At 48.3% G+C, this 25240-nt stretch overlaps 2 protein-coding genes across 4 annotated transcripts in view; one reads left to right on the forward strand and one right to left on the reverse strand.

Annotated features, from left to right (window-relative positions):
• Positions 1-25240, reverse strand: part of Sppl (signal peptide peptidase-like protein) — a 327977-nt gene that overhangs the window by 30871 nt on the left and 271866 nt on the right. The window lies entirely within an intron of this gene.
• Bi (T-box transcription factor bifid) overlaps positions 1-25240 on the forward strand; it is a 77009-nt gene that overhangs the window by 11217 nt on the left and 40552 nt on the right. For 2 of the 3 annotated variants that reach the window (XM_076825220.1, XM_076825221.1), the window contains exons 2-4: positions 1111-1429; positions 20497-20610; positions 22976-23138. In XM_076825220.1, coding sequence (XP_076681335.1) covers positions 1111-1429; positions 20497-20610; positions 22976-23138 — 596 coding nt within the window. The remainder of the gene's footprint in view (positions 1-1110; positions 1430-20496; positions 20611-22975; positions 23139-25240) is intronic. The other variant, XM_076825222.1, reaches the window with a different exon arrangement.

Raw genomic sequence — 25240 nt, forward strand, 5'->3', positions numbered from 1 at the left:
GGACGGGAGATTTGGAAATACGGGGATCAACGGGATTAAAGGATAACGAGTGAAAGACAGCCGCTTAAAGTTCCCGAGGGTAGAACGGCCGACAGTTGGCAAACCTGGAGGAAACTTCTCGTTACTTCTTCCATCCGCCTAGACCCTCTCCCACTGACTGCACTCAAAGAAGTTTAAAACTTCGTTCAAGGTAGTTCGTTCCTTTCTGCCTGCCCTTTTTCTCGGTGGTCGCATTGAAAAGCCGCGAGTTTGCTCGCGGATGCCTTTACTATTCTTGGTTCAAACAGACGCAGCACCTTAAAAATAGAGCTGACGCGTTCCAGGGGTCAATAGAGCAATCTGTGCTGTCCAATTGTTCTCGTACGATGATCGATACGATCCTAGGCGAGGGCAGAGTTCTTTCAGCGTTTGCCTCGTGGTAATGCCAGGGATACTTCATTTTTACCTTGGAAGTAAAATTTTTTCGTGAATTGGACGGAGGCGACGCAAGGTCTGACTAGCGCGGTAGTGTTCCATAAAATGGCTGCGCTAGTGGTGTCTTCTTCTACTTGTTTATCAGCTCTGCGCCTTCTGTCTCGTTGGTGGAACGTTGCTCACAACTGTGGTTTCTATTCTGGTACCGAATGCGATGATTCTGTAATTGATTAAGTAGTTCCATTCCCTTCCATTGTTTCCCAGCTACGATTATTGTATTTTCTGTATACCATGTCCATGCGGGGCAGCGTGAAAATAGATACCGTGCCGTTGTTTTTGCGGCGTCGATTTTAACCAATTCGAAAATACGCGTTAATAATATTTTACTTAAATAGCCTGGGAACTGTAATCGAATATCTCCAATTCGCATTCGATTGGCAACGAGTGCGAGAGGTGATGTTTGTAATTGGGGTATCAAATTATTCAACACTTTGCCCGTCCAGCAATCATAATTTTCATTTCCCTTGGTAGTATTTCAATCTGTTGCGACGTATTAAGGTATTAGTAATAAATTTGGTCCATAAGGTAAATAGGCCCAAATACGGATGAGACTTGTCTAGCCTAGGGGTTCATTGCAGCTCGTGCAACGGTGAAAGTACAGGGTGAACTAAAGAACAAATATAATCATTGTTTCAGGTTTAGGCCTGGGCCCACATACTCCCGAGGAAGCAGCCGTCCTGGCGGCCGCGGCGGCAGCATTGCACCACCATCATCAAGGTGGTCCTGGTGGGCCAGGGATGAGGCCACTCAGGCCTCACCTACCACCGGGGATGCTTCACGCATCGCCACACCCCCTGGCACCCCATCATCCGCTCGCGGGCCCTCACCCTGCCCTCATGCCTCCTCCAGAAGACGACGGTGTCGTGGACGATCCTAAGGTGACTCTGGAGGGGAAGGAGCTCTGGGAGAAATTCCACAAGCTTGGCACGGAGATGGTGATCACGAAAAGTGGCCGGTAAGTGTCAACGTTGTTCGTTGAATATCATCAGCACAATCAACAGCGTTCCTAATGCTGACGGTTACTAAAGAATGGTGGTCCCTTGCTGATGGTTCAACCCTTCCCTATTACTTCGAATAGTGTATTCGTCGATCGTCCAGGTCACAAGCATTACGTTTCTGCGTTTAACAGCAAATTATCACCACTTGGATGAGGTCTAGTAGCTTTTTTCCATGAAGAGGGAGACGGTAGGTTGGCAGTTCCTCGTTGAAAAATTGATTCCAGGGGGTCAATTCGCTCAGATCTTCGATACCCCATGCTGATCAAGTGAAACGGAAGTGGAAATTGCTGCTGTGGTTTGCACTGTGCCTGCCCTGGCTAAACGATGGACTCTGCGGTTCCCTAGTTAAGCGCGGTGCTCGGCCGAACGTGACGTATGGTAATGTGTTGCGATTTCTGCGGACCAATCGTGGCGAGCAGTGTTGCCTGTGATAGAAGGCAACGGCGTAAGGCAAGAGCCGTGAGAAAAATGACGGGCTGCAAGCGAAACACGAGAAGTCGGCGCGGCTCGCGAAACCGCAGAAAATCGCGCTGGTCCCCGGTTAAACTCGTTCGCGAATTCGCGGGACAGGATAGGATTTTGGTCGCTTAGAAGAGAAGCCAGACTTAGGGTGGGCAGAAGATTAACTGAAGTGCTCGGAGGTGATTAATATTACCATTAAAGCGCATTAATTGGGTACTCCTTACTTGTCCTATCGTTGGGAGGTAGCTCTCCCTCAGATCTTCCTTATTTTACCTTATTTTTTATGAATTCTCAGTTGCTCCCCGACAGAGATCCATTCAGCACTACTCCCTTTTAAAATGCATTTCGTCTACTTAAAGATTCAAAACCTCTACAGTCACTGGAAGTCTGATTCGCCTCTCCTACGCTTTTTCCTCGGCACCGAAGGCAATCGGGAATGCTCTCAATTGTAAACGCACAGCAAACTCGACGACAGCTTCGAAGCAGACGAGAAAAAAAGACTAAAGGGGTATAGGCCGCGAGAGTCAGAAGGGGTAGTTTCATCGAATGAACAGTCGAAACGCTATTTCCCCGCGGCGAATATGTCAGAAGAACTATAATAGCTTGGGACAGTGCATACGCCGAGTGAAAGGGTGAGCATGCATATTTACATATTTCATATGTGACACACACAGCTGTGCGTGAAAACTTACGCGCGTATGTATCCGGATTGCGGTTCCAGCTGACGAGAGACTATACCGCTTGGATTTAGTTGGGTCTCCTTCTTGTGCGTAACTCTTTTCAGTTTCAATAATTCAGGCCATTTCTTCATACGTTCCAGTAATTAGCAGTAGCTTAGCGCAAGTTGAGTGGAATAAGAAATGGCATAGCTAAGTTCTACAAAACTTTACTATCTGTTATAAAAGATCGACATATTCTCGCAAGTAGGACATTTAAAAAATTATAAAAACATAAAGTCACTGAATCCCAGATAGATAGAACTACATTTCGATAATATCCCTATACTAGGGACATCTGGTAATGCCCCATCATCCCAGAGGTCCCAGTCTAGGTATTCCTCAAACGTTGAAATGCGGACCTGGTGTTCCATGCAACAGATAATCGGTCAAAATCACCTGGCTGAGGCATGACTCCGCTCTAAATCAATCTCCATCGATAAATAACAACCGTCGAGTTAGGGCTGTTCCAGCGAGGAGCATCCCTCCAGACGACGATCACGGATAATTACACACGCGGAAATTGTCTGCCTGGCCCAATCTGCGTCCGGTGGTCTACGTCTCAATACACGGTACGCGCGTCCTCTCCGATTGTGCGTGTTCCTGACCTACCAGCGGCCCAGCCAGCCCAAGATCCAGGCTTGTGTCCGTCGACGACTCGCATAATGCCTCCGGTGCTTGAGCCCAAAGCAGAAAGGGGTTTGGGGGGCCTAAGTATAGGGCTGGCTTAACGATGTTTGTTTTATACATTGGCAGCCTCTTCTCGAACCTGTAATCTTTCTAAACGAGATATTACCCGGGCCCCATCGCGAAACGAACTCTCGAAGCTGGTGGGTGTGCGGCCCGGGGACAGGGATTTCGCACTCGTGGCCCTGTGGAGGGGTATCTGGGCCCCGAAATTGCCCCACTGGAGCCACAAATTGGTGGCCATTCACCAGTTCCACGTACGTGTTCGTGAGCGAAATACTGCGTGCGAGGCGAACGAGAAGGATCGTTGCAGCGCGAGTCTGATTTCTCTGTGTGATGCATTCGGTATATAGTTACGGTTTTTTGGGGGAGTTTTCTGTGGAATACGCGGGTCAAATACTTTGACAATCGTCTTCAATAAAAATTAATGGTAGATTCTGAGTGATTGCGCGAGAATCGACGAACAGGAAGGAGCAGGCCGCGCTGAGAGTTAGGACAGGAGACAGTGGCGACATCTGGCATCGCAGTTACCGCATTTAGGGCGATGAGATTTGTGTGTCGCAGTCCATGGTCCCAAGTTTCTTTTCAAACGTAAGATAATAGGCAATTAGCTTAGTAATTTGATAGAATTGTAGTAGAGAGGGAGGTTTAAGATTCGGGTAGATCTCGTAGTAGGAAAAATTGAAGATTAATACTGAAAGCACGGCCTAGCCTACATGTGCAACCAGCAGCGCGTAACTCCGAGTCAATACACGTCTTCTTTGCCATTCAGGCTATAAAGAGTGCCTTCTAATAGCTTGGTTTTGATCGGCTGTTTGTGCGCAAATGAGTTTCGTGTGTTAAATTTCAAAACAATTCGCCGGGAGAGGAACAACGGATGCTTAAACGAGTCAATTAGACAGCGACTGAACACACGAGGGAACGTGTTCACGCCGTAAATAAAGGAGAAGTTTCTGACGATTTGATGTGGTTAGGCGGCGCGCTGTTTGTGCTGTCTGTTGAGGCCGTTTAGCGCCTGCTTTATGGGCCTTGATTTCTCTGATTTTTAAATCAAATAAAGGCTGGAGAAGCGCGGGACCAACAAACCGTAAACCGGCCGTCACTGCCAATGAAATTTTGCGTAATTGACTTAAGAAACGTCGCCTGCCTCGTTTTCTTATGGTCCTTCAATATTTCTCTTTTTGAAGAAGCTTGGCCTAAACTTCTTTTTACCTTCTTTCCCTAACGAACATGGACATAGGTAAGAGCTGCTTAGGCAGTAATTTTGCAGTTACGCCACGATAAGCGACATTGCCTTTCATGTAGAGATCATGAACCCAGCTACGGCACGTTACGTGCAATCACATGGTGAAATATGCACGTCTTTTTTGACGTCTAAATTCGCATTTATCGTTAATGCTGTTCGTCACTGTTATCTTTGACGAATGTTAATTTTCACGTCCACTTTGCGGCAAATGAGTATTCTCAAGAAAAAAGAAAACTAAAAAAGGCGGAAAATGATCGTGCGAAGATAAGTGTGATATTCTGCGAGCTATTAACGCGAAGTAGTCCATTATATGATTATTGAAAAAACTCACATGTTTCTAACATTTTGGGGAATTTTTTTGTCACGCATCACACGTCAAAAATATTTTCCATATCTTCGAAGCCTTCTCTGCAAAATAGGACTTCTTCACTGTTAAAGACCACGGTGCGCACAGTTTCAACTAGCCGGCCTACGTGCTCGGCTGACCATACTGCTCGCATCCTATGTTTAATTACATACGAATACCTTTGTGGTTAAAACATTTTTAATGGCCCCTCATTGCCATAATTTATCAAACCTCGTTCGAAACCCAAGAATTTCTGGAGCGCTAACAAATAAATTAAACTAATCACTCACACCTTATCGAATCGGCCTTGAACAACAGCCCCCCAAAAACAAGAACGATTTCCGTCACGCGTTTGCGTGCATATCTCGAAGCGATCGATGCGATTGTACCTTTCATCAGGGGGAGGGGTGCCTGTTGTGTCTGTCACTGGAATAGCCTAATTGGCGTCAAACTCCTATCCTCATTACGTCAAAAACAAGATCTACCTCCCTTTAAAAAACCCAAACCCGAAAACTGGTCAACAAAGGAAAGTTCCTAAACATTCATCGAAGCTGCTTCAAAACTTCCCTTGTCGCCCAAAAATTCATTTTCCACTCACTCCAACACCCACTACCCTCGGAAGCATCCAAATACCGCGCGCAACGGCTCCCAACCGGCCCCCACTCTCCGCAGCCCTTCTGCCCTCTCGAAGGGTCTAGCATCACATCCGCTCGCCCTTCGCCCTCCAGCAGCCCTGTACCTGTGGCGTCAGCCCGCAATCGCTGCCTATCCCTTCTCCGCGCCCATCCCATCTCTCTCTCGCGCGCTCTTCCACTCTCTGCCCCACCAGGGAGCACTCGTCCCGTCTTTATCTCGGCCGCGAGCGCATGTGCGGGCCTCTCAGTCACTCTGTCGGCCGCGTAGGGAACGCTTTCTCGTCAGGGTCGCGCGTCGTTGTGTCCTGTCTTCTGCCCCGGCTCTGGTAATTAGCCGTAGTGGCCTGAGCGCGCCTGAAAATGCGCTCTGCGATTGTGGTGGGAAAGTGTCAGTATCGTAGGCGGCCGTGTATCGACGTTTCCTTGCGCCGTGGTGCGGGGTGGGAGCCATTCAAAGCGAGCCTTCCCCCTCGCCCGTCCGAAATCCCCGACCACGCCGCGCCGGCAAAGCGTCCTTTCGTTTTTCACCGGGTTTTTGTGCTACCCACACGCGCACCCCTTCGCTCCACGACGGCGATTCCCACGTGGTGACGACCCGGCAACATCGAGGTGCCCGCTGTCACGTGAATCGGGGATGGACAGCAACGGTTTCTGGTAAGCGTTGGACTATTTTTTTTAGGTGTGCAGAGTGCATTGATTGAAGTGATAGTTGAGTGCCCATTCTAATTAAAGTTATTATTTGTCTAAAATGTTTATTGGTTGATCGGTCAACTTTGTTGCCTTTTTACTTCGTTAGGAACATCGCTTTTTAATCCTACCATAGCTTATACCTGTTGGTATTACCACCGTCTTCGTAGCTAAATTCTTTCCCTCTCGATATGACGCATAATCTCAAACACTGACGAAATCAGTATCAAACGGCCACAATCTTTCGCTCGAACATTATTGTAAATTCCATACTACCGAGAGGTGAGCTCACCTAAAATAAAGTAAAATATTCAGCGAATGATAAATAAATCTGGCCGTTAATTGGCTCCGAGTATCTGCGTTTCGCGAAAATCTTAGTCGATACGCCGGCGCGATATTAATTCTGCGCCGTTTTTTCTCCCTCCCAAGAAATGCTACGATTTGCACGCGTTACGTTACGGGCTGTAAATACAGACATTTTTCCTAGGAAACTCGGTTGCAACACTAGCTACTGAATACGCGGCTAAAATTATTTACTGTTTATTGAAACGTTTCATCGTGCGCACGGTAGCGGTGCAATTAATTTCTTCGTTGCAACGTATCTATACGCAACGCTTGTTGTGTTCCTTCCATTACGCGTGATTGAGCAAATTGCGAATGCAATTTCGCCATGTTTCTTGTGCAAATTTGTATTCAGGCCCCTACCGAATCGTTTTCTCCTGCGTTTATCAATAACGAAGCTTGAAAAGTTTGTCACTCTCAATTAGGATTCAAATCTCCCACCCACGGCGCCACCGTCGATCTACTCGATCTTTCAAAGAAGATTGAACTCATTCGACTGCCAATTTAGTTTGCACTATACTATAATTTATCAGGACCTCCTTTCTGGAAAAGTATTATTCTCGAAGAAAGCTGAGGAATGCCGCAAAAAGAGGGGGATAATTACAGAAATCCAGTGTCCAGTCTGTCAGAAACATTGACCAGGAATCGTCAGTTTATTGCTAGACTTATTATTGTGAAGAATTTCTTTTTCGTTGGGTAAATTGTTCCCTGACACGAGCGTATCAGGGACTACAGGAAAAAAGGAAACCGCAAAGGCATAATTTCCTCTGCGACGGAGTAACAACAGGGTGCTCGCAGACACGCGTCCATCGCTTGCTCCCCAGGCCCCTTCCGCCCCTCTTTTGCCCCCACTCCGCGGCTTTTCTTCCCCCACCCGTGGGCCGCCTCATCCCACCGTGTTTACTGGTGGTTGCTTGGACAGGCCCGTGCGCCGATGTTCCCGCTGCTTTTTCATTTTATTCAGACACGAATGTCCTTATCTGCGACGGCACTTTGCAGAGTGTTTCAAGGCTACGAAAGCCTGTACACGCGATTACGAGATAGCGCATCGCGTCGCGTCGCTCAGCACGCGAGCACGCTCTCCTCCTCGAGCCGCTAAAGCCAAACGGAGCGAGCAAGAAACGTGGAAGGATCGGCGTGAATGATGTGAAAGGGCGTCGTTTCGAGGCGTCGAAGGATAAGCTGTTGGGCAGTTAGATGTATATACAGGGTGATTTAGAAACGATTCGAGAGGGTGCGGGTTGAAGTTACTAAGTTCTCACAGGTGCAGAAGGACTTAGAATGGATGGGTGAAGAACAAGGCGCTGCTAAGTGTTTGCAATGGATATGGGCTTTTTTTAAAAATGATTCCCGAGTATACAGGGTGATTCAATGTTCGTTGTTAGGAGTCAGAACTTATCTCAGGTGAATGTTAACGATACGACGTTCTTCTAAGCGAGCTACTGGTGCTACAAGGTAATTTGTAAGCTACTGTCCCTAGCGAAGATCAGTTCTACAGGGCGATTCAAAAGTGGTGGTTGGAAGTGCAGATTGCATTCCACTCCGAACCGTTTGCTACGCATTTCTCCTGCTCAGGTATCAATGTTCCCTGAAAACTAGTATCAGGAAATCTTTTCTCAATCAAGTCTGCTAGTTTCGAGCGGAATTGGCGCACCGCCCGTGCGGAATCGCGCAGTGATGATGTATGGCATGGACGTACGAGTAAAAGAAATCCTCCCACTGGTATAATAAATTTGCCGCCGCTAGAAATAATTAGCGTCCCATTATCTGGCATGCGTAATGCGGGCTTACGAGCATGTAACTAGCACGTTATACCGATAAGACCGGGCAGAACGTCCACCTTTATCTGACAATTAGGAGCGAGGCTACTGGACGAATTTCTCACGGGCACCAGGGTGATGAAACTAGCGTAGAAAGAATCAAAGTGTCGATTAACAATCTATAGACCTCCAAAGAAAGTCCGCCCTAACAATAAGTGAGGTTAGAAATCTGGCTAGACCCACAGTAGTCGAATTGGCGCGCTAATATTCCAAGGAATAGCTCTTCATAAATTACTGTCAGTCAGTACACTGCGTCTGCATTCCCCAGAGATAGTTGTTAACATAACGTAAAATAACGTATCATCAACATGGCGTCTAAGGCCAAGCCCAAGCCGCGCGACACTTGATGGACGCACGAATAATGCAAAAAAGTTTGATTCGCGGAGCATCACAGGCGGAAATAATATCATCGTTGGAATGCAATTCGTCAGGGAGTAGTAAATCCTCGGTTCAAGAAAAAGGTATCCGTTGGGAAGAGAAAGTATCGCGTTTTCGCGGTCTTTACGCCAGTGTAACGTGAACATTCGCTATTTTGACGTAAACAATTTATGTTCTTTTTATTCCATGAGTTCGTTGATTCCACTTTCGTTCTCTAGAGTTCTCTTCGTCAATACAGGGGATTCAGATATGTATTCTTTGCTGAAAGATATTTTCAACCCTTTCCCCATCCCTCTTTTCTACTAAAACGTCACATTTTCGACCATAAACATTAATAGCAGTGTTTCTTTAATTTCCTCAACAAAGTTTTCGCAGCCCACGACTGCGCTTTCTTACACTTTTCCATTCGACTGGAGAAATTTAATGCGCAGCATCTCGCCTCCGTGATACGAAACGTCGAAGTGTGCATAAATCGATACCAGCGCTGTTCACCGCCGAGGATGCTCTCGCTGCACGCACGTGTACCCGTTGCACATAATAATCTGTAACAGCACATGTCGAATTCGAGCCGATGCATCTCGATCGACGGTTACGGTCTGCCGATCGATCGGCCGTGTAACCACGGGCATGTGTTTCAACCGATTCACCTAGTCGTGATCGAGTCGTGAAGAGGTGAGGGAATGTCGATGCTCGAGTCGCGATATCGTATCCAATTCTTCTTGAATATATTAATCTCAAATTGCCACTTACCAATCGCTCTTTCCCTTCCACATTCAGGCCAACGAAAAAAATCATCCCTCATTCTTGAAACCATAAGAACAAAGACTCACGGAAATTGACATTGCCGGGCCAGGTTACATCGCAAAGTTGTTTAGGACCGAAAAAGGAATCGCGAGGGTTGGAACGCCGAGGGGGCGCGCTGGGAACACGTGTAGGTATGAGCGCGCGGGCGCACGCCCGTGTGTCCCGCTTACCATTTATATTGGTGTCCGAGCGGTGTGAATAGATAACGACCGTTTACGGGGACAAGACCGTCTCTCACTTTTTTCTCGCTTTGTCTCGGGCTGGTTACGCCTATCAGCATATCTGCGAATATGTAACGCGACTGTTGCGAGCCCCGCGTTGCTCGAGAGCCGCTGACAGATTGTGGTAGACGGGATTTTAATACCAGCCGCGCCCCATTGCGGGGTCTCGCGAGACGTTCTACGATACGCCGATGAGCTTCGGATGATCGAACCCGATCTACTCGATCTTTTAGAGGGAAGGGGTGGATGCGAAAGTAGGTTAGGTTTCGATTTCCATTTGGATTAGAAAGAAAACCCGAATTCTGTTTGTTTGACGAATTACCGTTGCGACGCTCTGAAGTGTATTAAGAATGAGCAGACAGCGACATCTGGGCGGGCCCAGAAATTAATTAATAGGTGATAGGTTTGTATAGAGTTTACTTCAGACGATATCCTGATAGAAATAGGCCCCAGTGGGTGTCCTGAATGGAGATTCAGTCTTTTTAATTTCGACTAATTTAGTATCGTCTTCGTGAACGGTTTAACGACGAAACTCAAGTGCGTAAATTTTGTCGAAAGTTGGCGGCGCGAATGATCCCTGCCTGCCCTTCGATTTACTACACGGCCCGTTAAAAGTGTGTCGGCCACATCCCGTGCAGGCTGCAGTGGCAGCTGGCGAATAGCGGGGTACCTATTAAAGTCCTCTAGATAAAGCGCGAGATTAATTGCCCGCATGCAATGTGTAATTGATCAGATCCAGTTCAGTACTTGGCCAGCGATGCACGTAGGCTGCGCGAGGTAAAACGATCTTCCGTTCGAAATACATTTTTCCCAGCGAACATTGCCGCTGTTGTGGGGAATGTTACCGAGCAGGGGAAATTTTAGGTTACCTCATATCGCGATCAATTATATAGCGATACACATCGACATATCCGTTCTTCATCGAGGGGACATAAGAGTCTAGAAAGAATCTACAGCGCCTAAGTTTTAAGCGAAGCTTTTAGCAACAGTGTAGCAGAGGCGTGCGAATCGCGATGGGTGTATAGAAGCCAGCGGTGGTCTAGGGAGAATCGCGGCTGCGGAAGAAAGCCGGAGGACCGACGGTATCAATTAATTCGCGAGGGCGAAAAGACGACGTTTCCAGAGTGAAAGGGAAAAGGGTGTCGCGAAGACGGAGCTGGTCTAGAAGAATAGACCACAAAAGGAAAAATGTCGCGGGCGGAGGCGAGTGAAATGAATTCGCGCGTCTAGAATCCCTCTTCCTTTCTCTCCCCCGGTCGCCCCTTCAATGCTCGTTCCTTTTCGCCCCACGGTTTCCATCTATCTGGTTGCATTTCACATGGAATTCACACGTCTCGCGTGTACACTCGGTGAAAAAGAAAGGGGTAGGCGAGTCGTATCCGAGGGGTGTAGGTCGTAAGAGGGCGAAGAAGGCCGCCGTAACAGCTTTCTATTTGCATACTGCTCTCTCCCTTTTCATTCGCCAGCTCCCTTTCGACACCGGCGTTATTTGCATTCAGAAATTGGCCGGCAACCACCGCGGCGACCTCTTTCCTTCCTTCCTTCCTGATGCCGAGTCGTATCTGGCGTCATTCCCGCGCCATCCTCGCGATATAAGGAACGTCGGTTGAATTCCTCGGCATTAGCGTCCTCTCGACGTTCGCACCTGACTGACTGGCTCAACTAGACTCCGCACCTAACTGAACCTTAACCAACCTCACCTTAACCCAACTCAGTCCTAACCTCCAATTTAATCCACTCTAATGGACGTATTCCCATATCCCGATCTATCGCGCAAACGCAAAAACTGGGAACAGAAGTGCCACAGTTTCCCCATTAACCCCTCGGATACTCGTGCTCCTCTCATCAGCCTAAGCCAACGAAGGAGTTGCCAATAAAACAAAGTTGCCACTTCCTCCGCCACAGCAAAACACTATAATTACACGAAAGTTGCTCCGCCGACTCTCAATTATCCAGACATATAATTAGCAACCCTGCTGCTCGCGATAGGCATACAGTCTTGCCCCAATGATCGAGGCAGATGTATCATCCACCCGACGAGCAAGTTGTCCTCTTATTACAATGATCAGAATGGTGTGGCAACAGGCGTGCCGGTAAAGACATCTTTATTCGCAAATTGTGCATTCGAATCCGCGCGCGCAGAGACGCATAAATACCGGATTAACGATCCGTGTATATCGTTGGCCTATCGGTGTCCAATTACGCTCATTGAAACAGCGATCCCGCGCTTTGTAATTCAGTTACACGGGGGCAAAAGTGATGATAAACGGAACGGACCGGTGGCAACAACGATTTGCACTTTTCATCGGGTGCGTGTGGCGAGCGTGACGCGCGGGAAATTTAACGCAAAGACATAATTGCACGGTAGCGCAGCGTAGATGATTGTCGGAAGGAGCGTGCTCTCTAAGCGCTCCTCTGCTCGCGTATCCTCTCCTCGTTCGTCTAGCTCGGAACGATTGTTCGTGGCTTTCGTGTCTGGGCCGTTTTATCGTAGATCTTAATAACACGGAAGGCTGAAATATAATGTCGGGTTGGGCAAACGCCGATTCAACCGAGCACGTATTACGATACTAATCGCGGGATTACGCTACTCCTTCGCAGCGAATGGATTTTAAATCGATATACACGGACCACCGATGCATTAATTGACTCGTTTCAATTCGGGAACGTTTACGGAATCGCCTGGACGTAGGATTTAAAAATTGCTAGCTTACAGGGCCGAAGTATTCTGAGGCCATTCATTAGGATTATGGATTTCTAGGGAATTTTATTTGTAATTCGTATTCAGACAGCTAGCTGCGATGCAATTGATTTTTCTTCGTTTCTTTCGGAGCACCCGGTACATATTGATCGCGTCATTATAATTCAGAAGAGGTCTCTGCATTTTTCGCACCTTCGATGAACGACCACTACCAAGAAACGAGGATCGATAAACCCGCCGTTTGTTTCTCAGACTAACCTACTTAAACCTGAGACGCGAATACTCGGAACAGGGCAATTGATGTTGTTAATTGCACCCCTAACAGGCGTATATGCAGGGCATTCTCTCTCTATTTCCATTCATTTCCAAACTATTTATAGAGTTCTAATTAAAATAATCAGCTAGGACCAACTACAAAATGCGAATCCTAGAAGACCCCGATAGAGATCTCCGAGCATTAAAAGTATTCTTCTCACAGGCAGGAGGAGTCCCCCTTTCTCAAAAGCTTCATCCAATCAGCATCTCCTGTTATCATTAAAGGGACACCCGGTATAACGATCAACGATCTCCAGGTTTCTCACACCTCGAGCAGCCCCGAGGACTAATAAGAAATCGTATAAGGCTGAGATCAGGACGCTAGAGCTTCACCTTTTCACACCGACGTCCCCTCGCGTGTGCGTGAATCGGCCAGGACGGGTATAATGGTGGCCGTGGCGTGTGTAAACCATAAGAGATAATGTAACAGTGGAAGTTTGGCTGGCGCCACTCGTTATTTATACAGTGCTGCCCGTCCCGTGAAGGGAGCCGTGCGCTGGGCATCCATCTCTCTCTGGCTCTCGAGGGGATGAAGGCGGTAGACGCCCACTAAATTATTATTTGTTCTTGGCGAGTCATAAACGGCCGAAATTATGCCGGGGTCCGGCCGCGGGAATTTCGCCTACTGACCTTGGCAGCACAAGGAAACCACGGCTTCCAGCCGGGGAATCTGCGAAAATTGAACGGTTACGCGTTTCGTGCGGCGCCAATCTTTCGCTGGCCATTCGTGAGCCCTCTGGTGGTCTTCAGACACGAGGTGTCTGATGAATCCTGCGAGGCAGACCCGTCAGCGGCGAAGATTGTTCGATAATATTTGAAGGAGGTGATTTTCTTTTATAGACTAGGTCTTTGCACCGACTTGTAAGCCGGGAAGTAGGGAAATTTAAAGTCGATGTTTCCAACGATTATGCCCTAGGAGATAAATGTCCAAGAGTTCTTGTCGAAGCGTTTACGAGCCCTTTTTACGAGCCTCTACCCCATGAATATGGAATCACGGTCCGTCGATCATAGTTGGGGCCCTAATCATTCCGGCGGACAGTAAGATCCTCCGACTGTTATTTTATAGAGGAGCTGGAGATTTTTTTCCGAGCCGCTGGTGTAGCCCCGTATAAATGAGACGCGGGTAATTATTGTCCTCGGGCGTGAAAGGTGGACCTCGGAGATCCCCTTTCAACCACTCAAGTGGATACGCTGCTCGGTTCATTGTAGAGGTGACGCATACAGAGCGGAGGCCGTGAATCATTTTTCAGAAGGCTACGTGTCGAGGGAAATTTATTTCACTGCGTTCCTCCTACGTTAACGAAATGTTAATTCGACGCCTCCCGTCGGTCGAATTAGTATTCCGTCTACCTGGACACAAGTGTTGTCCGACAATTGTAGTATTACCGGAATATTAATTTACTAATTTCGTTGGAACAGATGGAGCACTTCTAAAGAATCATTCTGCCCCTAATTGATTAATAATTTCAAATTTCCGTCCGCCAACAACACGCGTAATGTATTTGAGGTTAAAGACAACTCATGTTTCCCGCCAATTCTAACTATTCTTCCTAACCTCCTCGTTAACCCCCCAAAACTCTCCATTATATGAATTAACGCAAAGAAAACGGAATTAAAATTCGAGAAAGTTCTCGTAAGGCGATAGGACGACACTCAGCTCGCGACTGGGAATGGTATTGTGGAAAAGGGGAGCAGTGGGGGGCTTCTGCCGGTTCCTTCACGAGTCCACGAGAGTCTTGTCGAACAAATCGGTACAAACGATCGTCGTAAAGCAGTTAAGGCGAGTTTATATACGCCTTTCGTTCGCAGGGGCCCGTGGAGGCGGCCGAACGGAGATGACCAGCCCCGATAGGGAAACCGATAGTCGCTGGTCGGGCTTTCGAGGGCTTCTTTTATCCTCGGGGCCGTGCTCGAGGTCCCCCGCAGCGAGGAACTTTTTTAACTCGATCCAGAGAGACAGAGAAGGTCTAGCGGAGTGTCTCAAAGTCGCGTCTCGACGCAGCTCGTCCACGCAATTTACGTTTTACGTTGACAGGTTCCTAGTTCCTGGCCTCAAGGGGGCGGATACGTCAATAGATCGTCTCCTGGACGAATTAATTTTACTTTTGACGTTGTTCCCCATTTAAAAGCGGATTTCTTTTGCTTTTCAGCTGACCGTTTTATATAAGAATCAACTATGACCATAACCTCGAAACAAAAGGCTTCTAAAGGGTTCTACTCGTTTGTATCAATGATTCCATATTCAGTAATAAAATTCATGGTTATTGCACAAATATCGCGGAGCAGCATCGTTTCAAGCGGAGCATATTTTGACAATTCTAGCAGAATTCACGATGCGCGGACTTCGTCAGTTTTTGTTTCCGGGTGATCCCGCGCGCGCGTTCGCACTTGATGAGAGGTTCTGGGGGATACTCGTGCGCGACTTCCACCCCGCGACAATGCGCTTTTCCCTCACAACCGGCGCTACGCGTGGAAACGAGGCGCGCGTCGCATTATTTGCCCTCACGATCACGGCTCTCGTGATGTTTCCATTACGTTAAGCCAACGACACGACGGCAGGGTGCAATTAGGACGGTACTCCCCCATCGGAGCATGAGTTTTCGTCCTACGAGAATAGAAGCACATACACCGATTACGATTTGCGCGAACTTCAGGGTTTCCAGGCGTGATGCCTTGGCAAAATATTAAGCTCCAGCGTATGTAAGTTGTATACCGTTGAATCGTTTAATCGAGGTATTTAAGTCAAGCCGTGGGAATCGCGATCGTAAATAAGACGGAGACACGAGGGAAGGATTATCCTTCCACGGTGGACCTTTTTATGAGATACTGGATGAATAATAACGACAAATAGGGGAGAAAAGCAAATGCCGCTAGCCTACAGGTGTGTGCGCATCGTCGCGCAGAGCCGCAGATCGAGATACACCCTCCGTTTCGATGAAACCTGCCGCGGATTTACGGCGATCCCTGGATCGTTCGATCATTTTGCACGATCCCACGTGAAATTTGCCGCAATCCTCCGCTTCTATGGAGTTACGATTCTGTTCCGCGTCGAAGAGGCAAACATAGGGATTGCTCTTTCGATTAAACGTCCCATCTTGCACACCCGTGTTCCGATAAGAGCGGAAAACAATTAAATTGCCTTTGAACCCAGCATTCTTCTCGGATCCAGTCCCCTCGGCCCTCATCACGCGAAGGAAGAAAGAGCGTCCTTTATGCGGTGGCTCGTTGCAGTCGCGAAATCGAACGCTGCGTCGTTATTTACGGGTCGTCATTACACGCGACGAAAGCATTCAGCAACCCGGTAGCTTTCCACTTAATTTATTTTATCACCGAGCTTCGCCGGCCGATGATTTGCCGCCGCCCCCGGCGAGCGATTCTGCGCGCCTCGCGACAATAAAGACGAAAGACCCGCTGCGTTTTATGGCGAGATTAAAAAAAACACGCCTGCCTTTTTGTAAGTCGCAATGTGCGCCGCATTTATCCCCAGACAGCCCTGAGCGGCCTGTTAGATTTGCCTCAGCTATAGATGTCCGCTAGCAACTGACGCTGCAATCTTCGTCACCGATCTCCCTCGATATAGACGCGGCGTCTAGGCACGCAAGCCACGCAGTTGTCGTCGATCTACAGGTGTTCCGTAGCTAGAAGACGTCGTCGCCTTGCGCCATCGATCCTGCCTGCACCTCCCCACAATCCACCCCGAATCGTTTCTTCGATTCTCGTTAACGAGCCGGGAGCCCGCGGGCAGACACGAAATACCGACAGTGCAGGCCCAAGGCGGTCTCCAGATCGGCCTCGGCCGATAGAGCCGTAACGCCGAAAATTAGCGCCGTCTGAGAAACAAATATGGGGCCGTGGGGGGAAGCGAGTAGACGAGAGGCGGCCGGAGACTATCGAATAAAAAAAGGAAGACGAGGAGAGGAGCGACCGGGGCAAGTCCAGTGGAGAAGGACGAAGCGCGGCCGCACGATGAGGAGGAAGGAGGAGACGCGCGGAGACAAAGGGAAAGGGAGAGAAGAATTTAGGGACGTGGCTGCTCACCGCGCGCTTATATCCTGGGCCCTTCGCCCTCCTCTCCGTCGTTCTCGCACATCACCGCGGGCTCCCGAGGTTTCCTGGAAGCGAGAGCTCGCTTCCACCTGCCACACACTGCGGAAACCCGCGGAAGGCTGGGTGTACTGGGTGTCCTGGAAATTCTGGTGCGCGTCAGCTTTTGCTTAGGAGACTTGTCGACGAGGAAAGGTACCGGGGTCCTTATAAGACCACGCGGCCGAACACGTGTCCTAGTCCTGAAATTTATTTTCCCGTAATCTGTACGAGGGGCCATTAAACCGGAGAACGGCTGCTCGTGAAAGGAATGTCACGGGGTTACGCCCTTTCTCATCGACCAAAACGGCCCCCGGTTGGCTGCTCGTTAATGTCCGAGGCATCCGTTCGTCTGCTCGGTGATGCCCGCAAGCCATGCTGCCACGGTCGGTCTTATCGGGCCCCTTTTAAAAGTTACAGTTTCGGCTGCTCAAAGAGCTTTATCAGGCGATTTACAGCTTTCAGCAGCCTGGTACGATGTCGTTCGGCCAGATAATTTGCTTATTGCCGCCCGGTACAAGCTCGCGGAGAGTTATGTGACAGGAAATTGGTGCAACGTTGCGGCTGCTGAGGAGCCAGGAGAGCCAGTTTATCGTCGGTAGCGATACTCGTTACGAAACTGTGGGAGTATTTCGGTTCCGAAGACGATGTATTAATTTTTTAGCGATGGATCGGCAAGTAGTTGGATGTTCTCTCTGGTTATAAATATCAGAGGATTTGTTAAAAATCCAGGGAAGTCTCAGGCGAGCAAACTCATCTCCATAAGAGGAGACTAGATGTCGTGCCTCTCAGAGCTGATCTCTCGATTCGAGTTGCCCATCAGTATTGCAATATCCTCCCGCGGGATGTTTTGGCTCACATAGCAGGGATAATCCGGCTTAGTATCCTTCAGCATGCTCGACGTGAATAAAGATCGATCCTCCCCTCATCACGAAATTTGGGACAGTGGGCAGATGCTACCAGAGATCCCTGACTAACCTTTAAAATCAGCCGCGATGTGTGATCGACCGATCTTTCATCCCTCTATTCTGGGGCCAGGGATATTTCTCCATAACCTCTCTTCATAGATTCTCTTTCCCCAAATCGTCGATCCATTAGTCTATAAACTAGTCGAAAAGGGAGAGAACCATATCCTCCGCTGCAGTTGCAAACTGTTTTCTACAAAAAAAGCTGGAATACATTGCTCCCAACTTACTAATTTACACTAGACTCCCCTAAATCAGACTTTAATGGAAATATCGCCTAAAAGAGAATCGAAGTGGAGGTAGTTAAGGTCTCTAATTGATTATCAGGCCGATCCAACGCACAACCACCCTGCAAAGTGGGAACAATGGATCCAGCCGGTGGATATCCACGGCCGTGGATGTCCACGGAGACATCCTGACTTATATTTATCGGCAACTCGGCGCGGCAACAACGTATTGTTCGTTCGAGGGGCAGCCACGAGGTGCTTTCTCAGACACTACTCGTTTATGGCGGCTAATTACCGTAATTGGTCCCGTCGTTATAACGACGACGTTTAAGGCTACTCGCGCCGTTAGCATACAAAAGTACAATAATTCGAAGGGCGCGCACCGGCGATTTCTCTTAAGGCAGTCGCAGCTTCCATAATGGCGAAACGTTTCTCGAACGTACCGCACGCTCTCCTCTTTTTGCGATCTTTTCGCGTTAGGCTCGATCCCAGGCGCAACTTTTGAGGGAAGGAGAGTAAACAGGCTCCCGGCAGGGCCCCGTGTAAATTGGAACGTTGGCAACACTGCACTGGAATTTTAATTCGCCCTTTGCGCGAGGCATTAAGCCTTTCCGAAGGAGTATGTCAAGACTGACGGTTGTCTTTTGCAGAAAGAAGGGTTATAGGCTAGGCGTTCTTGGAGGAAATCTAGTAACATTAAGGCTGTATAATTTAACAGTACCTTCACATTTTCAAGATTTCCTTTTGGAAGTCACTTTTATGTGGGAGTTTCAATATTTGCGAGGTAAGTAACGCAGTACTGAAGTTTGCAAGAGACCATAACCTGAAAAGCGGGTAAAAACGCACGTTAATGAATCGCGGAGTATTTCCTTTTTGGAATCAGCTTTACGGTGCAATCCTTGCGAATAATTGGCCAATTTTTGGCATCACAGAGTCCCAGAACGGCTGCACGCTGAAGTTCAGCGGAGCTCCTCCCAGTAGATGGCACCACCACCGTTCATTTTTATTCAGAGGCCGCAAGGAGCGGTGCAACCACGCGAAATTCGTAATTGCACGGAGGAAAGGAAAATAACGAAGTTCTCGCAAGACTCGGCTAATCTCATTCAGAAGAAGACTTTCTTCCTTCGGTTTTCAGCGCCTCGTTGCGCGCTCTTTTCAAAGGGGATTTGGCGTGAATGTTGAGGTTCTCGGTTCGTTAAAGCTCGTTACGCAAACCCAGCAGATGAATGAAAGCTGGGGGAGTGACATATTTTTATAGAAAATCGAACGGTTTTACAACGAGTTTCATTTCCCTGAGAGAAGTCTCAGCAGAATCCTCTCTCTGCCAGGTTCTTCTCAGTAAATAGGTTTTAAGGGGAAAACCCTTTATGTTGTGTTATATAATAAAGGAAGCACTTGGGGTATCGAAGAATGTCTATATTTTAAATAGTACTGTAATTGCACAAAGGTATTCTGCCCTGTTAGCCATTAACCAAATCCCAGAACCATTTAAACACCCATTTTCCCAATATTTCAAGAAAGTTCTTAGTCTGCAAGAACAGATGCAAGTCCAAACTGTCTCTTCTGGCCAGTGAAACCTCCGAGTGGTCATTAATTCGCACCACTTCTTTCTGAAGCTATTCACATGGCCAGCAATGTACGATTCGCAAGAACAACCTCCTTCCAAAAACCGCTCCTATTCCGCGTCACCAAGGCAGCCGCGGTATTTTCACGAAGCCGCGGCATTCCTGTCGCTGCCAGTGTCTTACAGAAGCCCACGGGGAAAAAAGTGAAAACACGCATGGTCCACGAAATGCCAGGGCGCAGGCATCTTCTCCGATCGGCTTGGTCCTGGGCAGAAGGCGCCTTTTCTTCGTGCCCCGGGGATTATAATTCCCCGACGTGCACCAAGTTCCTCCCTAACTGCTCGCCAGGTTCCCTCGCGCTGATGGCCACTCGCGCGCACCGGCAAGATCTGCTTTTTATTCCGGGGAACGCACCGTCGTCCTCTGACAGCATCGCCGATTGACTCGTGCACGTTTCTATTCCGACCTCTCAGGATTCCATGGAATATCGTGGCCCCGGCCGATCGTCAGCCTTTGGTCCATGGGATATATCCCCGCTCCTTCCTCCTCGGTCATTCGATGACGCCTCCGAGGCGATTCTTTTGCCCCGAACCTGTCGATGCTGAGACACTGCGCACAGTCCGTGCGGAATGCGTGAGAGTGCGCACCTTTAGCGTACATGTTCAACGCATATGGGCGTCTCACGCACGTGATGAATGAAATTTCGCTGATAGTTATAAGTAAGCTGCGTTTGCTGAATAATTTTTTATTGTATTATGTACATTCGTATTGCAGTTATTGTTACTATTGTCTAATCAAAATGTATCTGTTGATCGGGGGTCTAGGCAGATGTTCCCTCAAATGAAGTTCCGAGTTTCTGGGCTGGACGCGAAGGCCAAGTACATGCTCCTGCTGGATATCGTAGCCGCGGACGACTACAGATACAAGTTCCACAACAGGTAAGGCGTTCATGAAACTCATTAAAGTCTAATTGTCACGGGCGGGTCGCAGTGTTAACGATCCTGGCGGTTCCTCGAGTAGTGATCACGAATCCGGTGAACTGTTGCGTCCTGCCGAAATTCTGAAACTCTTGGGACATGGAAATTAATACAATTACTTGATTGTTTAATACTCTTGCAAGCTACGCCGAGTTATAGGTGTTGTTCGTGATGAGTTCGGAAAGGATTCCTTTTTTCCTTCTTGATCATTTCTGCATTGAACTTTCTATCATTTAAGTTCCTCCGGGTGAAATAAGTTTATACTCCAAAATTACGCGTTATGACCACCGATGCTGCTTATCGCCACGCTTCAGCCTATAATTTAAGTTATGGCTTTCCCCAGAAAGGATTTATATTTCGAAATTATCACGTTCAAAAGTCTTATTACAGCGACACTTTCGTTCAAATAAGCACGTCCTCTCGCCGGCAAAATTGCGCGCTTCGAAATTACACGTTTTAACATTTCTGTCCGCCATTAACTGTCGCGTTTCGCTTTATAACTTAACTTCGCTGCTTTCTCTGCGAGAAATTTATACCCAGACTTGTAATATATAATTCAAGCTTTCGATGACATATCTGATTCACGTTTTTAAACAAATTTTCCATGAACGAGGCTGGTAGGAGGAGAATCTATGGTTCGAACTTGTTGTGTATCGCATTAAGCGCTTTTTTTAAACAGATTTCTTCAAACGGTGGACAATTTATTTGGAATTCGGTGTCTCCTAATTATGCGGCTCGCTCTTTACATTCAGACTTCTGTCGGTCATTAGCGCGCTATTAACTTTTCTCGGAAGAATCCGCGAGATTCCGCCGCGGTCGCCATTCAGATGCGCGGTCTCACGGCGCATCAGCCGACAATCGGGTTCGTTTAACGTTTTTCCAGCGGAACGTCCGCATTCTGGCGTGTCGCGAGGGTGTTAAATGGAACATAATTGTTCTCCCGGGAAAGCTGTCGGGAGGAAATTCACCGGCCGACTGCGAAACAAAGCGGCGGAATTCGAGAAAACGTGTCAGCGCGATATCAGCATCCTCCGCGAGTTCGCAGCGTAAATGGCGATCCTCGCTCGAATCCGCCCGCGAATTCCCACGTGAACGAATGAAACGGGATCCTACTTTAAACGATTCACCTCCTGTTTACTTTTTGCCACCGCGAAATCGCTCCTAGATGCCTGTTTCCCGCGTTTGAAGCAACCGTGTTCATGTCAGTATCCATGTTTAAATTTCACATTCATATTTGGAGAGACGAATGTAGAGATCAAAACGAAAAGAAAATGTTATGTGAACATATGATGTGGATTCGGTCGTTCTAGAGTTATGGCCAGTTAAAGGAACTTAAGTGCTGCGCGCGCAGCTGCGCGTATGAACGTAACCTAACTTTTGGTTATATTCGATTCTGCGTCGTACTATTGATACGGGAGAATACTAGGAACTTTGTAGTGGAATAATAATATGTTCTATGAATTGTTCCGCTTCATTTCATGTCCCGTTTCTATAGAAATTGGTTGCAATCATCAGAGTTCTGTAGACCCAGAATGTCCATTGGAGATATGATTATACTACTGTCAGCAAATATCACTGAGTAATTGATAGATTTAATTTGGAAGGTTATCCCCAGCCTAATATGGGATACATGGGTCACGTAACCTCAATTTTAATTTCCTTTGACAACCATGACACCTTCCGCTTGAAGGAAACAGATTTGCTGCGATTTTTCTTGAGAAAAGCTCGCTAAAAGCCAGCTTGGTACCACCGACACGGCTAATCGAAAGACGGAGACCACAATGAACGATTACATCACGTTGGCGACCGCAGCCACTTTGGAACTCGTCGAACGAGTTCTTCTTCCTTCGGTTGTTTGACCCACCTGCGACGATCAGACACTGCGAACGGTTAGACACGCCTCCCTTAAACGACAACAATCGCGGTAGTCGGTGCTTAGAGGAGTCAGGCGGTCATGAAACCAGCGAGAAACTTCAGCCTCAACGCCTTTCCTCCGCTTCCTCCTCGTGATAGCTCGAAACCGGCCACCGCGGATTCCGTGATCGTGTCCACCGTTGATAGCGATTTCTCTTTCACGAGCTACCCAGGTAGCTTTGTTCGCATAGGCAATATTTCTCTGGGTGGACTGATTGAGAATTTTAAGAGGGTTTCCTGTGGAATATTGAGGATTTTGAGCGCAGGAATAGTCCTTTTAATCTACATCTGCCCATTTTTTTATAGCCCACATGGGACGGTTATAACCTCTCAAAGTAAATTTCCTTGTTTCCTTGTTGCATCTTGAAACTTCTACCAGTTTCTCACCATCTTTAATGTGTTTGTCGAGCAGCAGGTGGATGGTGGCGGGGAAGGCCGACCCAGAGATGCCGAAGAGGATGTATATCCATCCGGATTCACCTAGCACCGGTGAGCAATGGATGCAGAAGGTCGTGAGCTTCCACAAACTCAAACTCACAAACAACATCAGCGACAAGCACGACTTTGTAAGTATTGTACGTACCGCCAACCAAACAATTACTTACTTACTATAGACACTAAGCGGAGCTCCGAGTCTCGCAATTAATCGCTAACTTTAAGTCGCGGCTAACGACCTAACGATCAGCCGATTAAAAGCTCGTTAGGCGCCTTCTGCGCCTCCGCGACGATGACGATGATAATTTTGCGAATTCCTAGCCATTTCGCCGCAATCTTTCGGACCATGGTAGGGCTGTGATGTTGGGGGGCGATTTGTTTCACTTTGGAACACAGGGATTAGGGTCTTTTTTATGGTACCCCGTGTGGGCATACCTACAGTTGGGGCCTGTGATATGTGAGGGAGAGTTAAAAAGTTCATAAACTCTACAAATTTTTTATTCAGCATACCATCTAATTTAATGCCACCATGGAAATTAGGTATCTCCCCAGCTCAGAAAACAGTAGTCACCATCCCAGCAACAATCTGTGCTTCTCATGCCACTCAACACCCTTCAGGCCCATCTTTCACCCCACACACTAGTACCATTAAATTATCAAGCCGACAGTTTCAAGCGTCCCTGCCTGTACACTTGTCCCGCAAATCTCGCACAGCCGGTTGCGGGGCACCAGCATCAGAAGCCCAGGCCAAAAAGCCGGAAATGGAGCAACGTTCCCGCGTTTCCTTTTTGGTGGCGCGCAGAAACAGAGGAATTGTAGCGGAGAGACACAAGCGGCCCACACGATCGGATTTCCGCGCGGATTCCTAGCCACGCCGTAATCCCGGGATTAAGTTATCGCGATAGATTTCGCCGTCAAGTAGTTGCCGCTCCCCAGGAGCCCCTCCATCTCCGTGGCCGCTTCTCTATTAGCCCCCGTTGCCGTCTCACCTTTTCTCTGAGAAGAAGAAGGGCCTACGGAAGCCAGCATCGAGCAAAGAAGCCTGGGCTCTTTCAACAGCCTCCCCTTCCTCTGGCCCCGGCCCCCTCCCGTTCCCCTTTTTTGCGAATCCTTTTTGCGGCAGTCCGGTGTCGGCATCCTTTGAAGGATCCTGCATCGCTGGCTCGTGAAATCTAGTCCTCTGCTGAGCAGCCGGGGCCCAGAGCGATGTCAATGGCGCTGGCACAGCCCGACCTTTGTTACGACCAGCTTTTTTCTTCGTCTTCTTCTTCTTTTTCTTCTTCATCGTCTTGTTCGTCTTATTGGCCGCGCAGTGCGCCACCGCTCTGCCCCCCCCCCTTTCTCTCTGCTGGTCGGGCCCCGGATGATGGGGTTGAAGGGGGCCTCGCGAGTAGTCGTCGAAAGGTTCGCCACGGTTCACCTACGTTCAGCTCTTCTCAGGAGATCCAGTTTGTGCATGAGCCTAGAAAATACCTCCTCCGAGATGCCGCCACCCTATCGACGGGGCTAATACGCGGCGTCCAGCCGGCACAACCCTTTCCGGATTCATGGAAGATGCTTGATGGGGCTTTTCAGGCGGCTATATGGGACGCTTTAGTCGGGGGATGTGGAGCGGAAGATGAGGTGGCTAGGATTAATGCGTTCGTCAGCTGGGTAGCCTCTTCCTCTTGGGCAGGGTGGTTTAGAGGGTCACGATCCTAGGTATCTGAGACCACGGATGGCTTTTTGTGGAGCTTAGCTGATGCCGCCTCTGAACTTTATATCGATATCTCGGTTGTTGCCTCTTTGTAAAATGGACGGCTCTGTTAGGACACCAGTGAGGGTTGGGGTTTGTATGTACATTATGTCTTCGCTTTGGCTTCTAGAGTCAAGTAGCCATTCTTTGAACTTCAAATCGTCATTTGCAACATCAGTATTTACTATCTTTTAAGAACATCCCGCAAAACTACCTAGTTCCATTCAACAAAGGGGGATGTCCCAAGAAAACAGCCCCTGCTTTCCAAAGACTGAAATCTTGACTTGACTTCTCGTCTCACCGTAATTACACTTGCCTGGAACCCTCCTGGGAAGGCAGGTCAGAGGAAAGCAGGGAAATTAGCGCAAACAGCACTCGGAATCCGCTCGAGAGAGCGGATAGATCTCTAATCCTCACTCGGGGTCGGTCGCACCGGGCCCTTTGTCGGGAAAATCCCAAGGCGGCAAACAAAAATGAGACACTCGACGGCCTCGAGTCCTTCGAGAC

This window comes from Andrena cerasifolii, chromosome 13 (genome assembly GCF_050908995.1).
Source record: "Andrena cerasifolii isolate SP2316 chromosome 13, iyAndCera1_principal, whole genome shotgun sequence".
Classification (NCBI taxonomy): Eukaryota; Metazoa; Arthropoda; class Insecta; order Hymenoptera; family Andrenidae; genus Andrena; species Andrena cerasifolii.